General features: G+C 58.4%; 1 protein-coding gene across 1 annotated transcript; it reads left to right on the top strand.

Annotated features, from left to right (window-relative positions):
* Window positions 1–673: 673 nt before the first annotated feature.
* On the top strand, window positions 674–1,093 carry LOC102714588. Its single transcript, XM_015841484.1, has one exon. It carries the CDS (start codon window positions 674–676, stop codon window positions 1,091–1,093), a length of 420 nt encoding a protein of 139 aa, XP_015696970.1.
* Window positions 1,094–3,251: the final 2,158 nt, after the last annotated feature.

Here is a 3,251-nt window from a genome sequence, read left to right as displayed (position 1 = left end):
GCCACAGTCGCCACAAGGGGTTTCGGGGCCCGAGGACACACCCCCGACGGTTCAGATAGAGTCAGAACCCGTCGGGCCAGAAATATCCCGGCAAGTAGCCTGGATATCGAAAATCCAGAACTACTTATAGAACAAACAATTGCCTAAGGACCGTGAAGGAAGCGAGCGCCTCGCTCAAATATCCAAAAGGTACACGTTGGTAGAAGGGGCCCTCTACCGCCACGGAGCCAATGGAGTCCTCACGAAGTGCATACTCGGGCCAACGGTCTTGAACTCCTTGACGTGATACAAGAAGGCGAGTGTGGTGCACACTTGGCCTTCAGAACCTTGGTAAGAAAGGCCTTTCGGCAAGGCTTCTACTGGCCAACCACGCTCCAAGACGCGGCGGACCTGGTGTGGCATTGCCACGTCTGCCAGTTTGACCCCCACTAAATCCACCAACCGGCGCAGGCCCTACAGACGATCCCACTCTCATGGCCCTTCGCGGTCTTGGGGGCTAGATATCATGGGGCCGTTCAGGCTGGCACAAGGGGGCTTCAAGTTCATATACATCGCCATCGACAAATTCACCAAGTGGCCTGAAGCTTACCCGGTCAGGAAAATTGATAAGCATTTGGTGGTCCGTTTTATAAAATGAATCACAACCTAGTTCAGCATCCCCAATCGCATCATCATGGACAATGGGACCCAATTCACCAGTGAGCTGTTCGGTGATTACTACGATGACATGGGCATCAAGCTCTGCTTTGCTTTGCCGGCTCACCCCGAGAGCAACGGCCAGGTCAAGTGCGCGAACACCGAGATCCTCAAGGGCCTAAAGACCAAGACATATAACGTGCTGAAAAAGCATGGTGACTCTTGGACCGAAGAGCCGCAAGCAGTGCTCTGGGCAAACAGAACAACCCCCAGCCATGCAATGGGAGAAACCCCCTTCTTCATGGCATACGGGGCAGAAGCTGTGCTCCCATCCGAGCTAACCCTCGGCTCACCTCGGGCTAATATGTTCACCCAAGTTGATCAAGATCAACTATGGCACGACGATCTCAACCACCTCGAGGAGAGAAGGCGGCGTGCAGCATTACACGTCGCTTGATACCAGCAGTGCCTGCATCGCTACCATCAGTGAAACGTCCGGCCTCGATTACTTTAGGTCAATGATCTCGTCCTCCGGCGTGTCTAGACACGCCCAGGACTAAGCAAGTTATCCCCCATGTGGGAAGGACCGTTTAAGGTGATCGAGACGCCATGACCAGGTGCAGTAAGGCTGGCCATAGAGAGAGGCGCACCGCTGCCAAACCCGTGGAACATAACACACTTGCGCAACTTCTACCCGTAAGCCGCAAGCGTGTAATATGTACGGGATTTAGACCAACCCAAGGCACCCTTCGGGCACCGTGGGATTAGCCGGGGGCTCCCAACCGTTCCGTATGTCAATAAAATCTGCATTTTTCAACCATTCTATCTTTCAATATTTCAGCGTGTTGTGCTCCGTCTACTGTTGTGCTTTTCTTGACTCTCTCGCCTCGCTCACCCGAAGGGGCTGACCTGCCCGTATCGTGACTCCCCCCGACCTCGCTCGAACCCACGACAGACTTAGGAGCCCAACACGCGAGACACGCCTCAGGACTCACCAACGCCTGGGGGCTCGGAAGGGCATCAATGCAATCCCCGAGACCCCATCGAACCGCTCCCAACGGCCAGCCTCGCTAAATCGCAGTCTCTTGTCTAAAAGCCCTGGGACGCCAAGCCTCGGGCTGAGGATAGCAAACAGGCCCGACCCCTTCCGCGGGAAGCGTAAGAGGGAAACAGGAAACACAGTAGCCATGGACAGCATAGCTAACAAGCAAGGTTTTGTTTGTGCAGGAGGATAACAAGCTTAAAGATAAATAAGTTGTGACCCGAGGTCACGACAGATCCAAGGTTCACAGCAACATAACATATAAAGCAAATTAATTATAGTGGTAAATGCAGGCAGGAGCAATGAAGGCGCTAGGCGGTGGGGTCGTCAAGGTCAGAGCCCGCCCGTCGGTACTCGTCGTCGTCACCGACGCCGCTGCTGCCAGAAGAATGCGCCTTGGATCCCTCGGGAGGGGCCGCCAAGGAGAACTTTGGCATCGTCCCTCAGAAGCCGGCAACGATCTCGCGGGCGGTGTCCGCCACGGCATGACGACGTGCCTCGATGTATGTGCCAGCAGGGAAGTCATCTAGAGGGAGGAAGGGATCAAACTCCGGGAGGCGAACCGAGAAGCTCAGCAGGATCCGCTCCACCACCTTGCGGGCTAGGTCCTTTGATGACCGCTGCGTCACGGCAGTGACGGCAGCCGGAATGTCCCCAAGCCCCTCGGCTAGCTGATCCAAACAGAGAAAATACCACCCCAGGTCCAACTTGTTGCGGAGATCTAGCGTGACAATCCTCGCCCCCGACGCCCGCACGGCCTCGACGGATGTGAAGATCATTGGGAGACTGGCGGCCTCCCGCTCCAGGAGCATGGGGTCCGGGTCACTGCTCGGTAGCTCTGGGAGGGTGCGGGCGCCCTCCTTAAGGGCGCGCTCATGCGCATCCAGCTCCTACGACCGGCGTCCGAGGTCCCCCACCACCTGGGCATGCTCCTCGAGCTCCTGGCGGCGCCATTCCTCCTCGGAGCGCAGCTCCCGAGCGACGTCCAACTACCGCTGCTCCCGCTCGACAACAACAATCTTGCGGGCGGCCAGCCGCACCTCCACACGGTAGACGGTGACCTCCTGGCCAGATACCCCACACAGCTCCTTGGCAACGGCCTCCTAGCGGGCGCAGAAGGCCTACTCAGCCGCGGCAAGAGCCTGCCCCCTCTCAGCTAAGGCCGACAGGTGCAGGTCCAGAGCCAACCCCTGCCGGGCCATCGCCTCCCACTCCTTGGCCAAGGCCTGCTCCTGCTCACGCACAGAGCCCTCGAAGTCGGCAGCGACAGCCTCGGCGGCACTCAGCGCGTCATCGCGCAATTGAAGTTCGCGCTCCTGCCGGTCCATGGCCCTGAGCCGGACCTCGATTACCACCACCACCTGCTCCTGCGTCACGAGGATGGCTTCCGGCCTCCGTGCGACCTCCTCTGAGGAACGGTGTGCCGACAGCAGCTACTCCCTTGCCGTCTCCGTCACCACGACGGCTACAGCGAAAGCATGTCGCTCCTTCTTCGTCTCGCACGTGGTGGCGTCCAGTCGTCGTTGCTGCGCGACCACCTGGCCCTCCTCCTGGAGGAGGTTGAACCTCTCCC

Source organism: Oryza brachyantha, chromosome 10 (genome assembly GCF_000231095.2).
Source record: "Oryza brachyantha chromosome 10, ObraRS2, whole genome shotgun sequence".
In the NCBI taxonomy this organism is placed as follows: domain Eukaryota; kingdom Viridiplantae; phylum Streptophyta; class Magnoliopsida; order Poales; family Poaceae; genus Oryza; species Oryza brachyantha.
This window is presented reverse-complemented; position numbering and strand designations above follow the sequence as displayed.

Excerpts from the sequence above, each read along its gene's own strand:
- LOC102714588 (XM_015841484.1), top strand. The coding sequence starts at position 674 with ATGGACAATGGGACCCAATTCACCAGTGAGCTGTTCGGTGATTACTAC.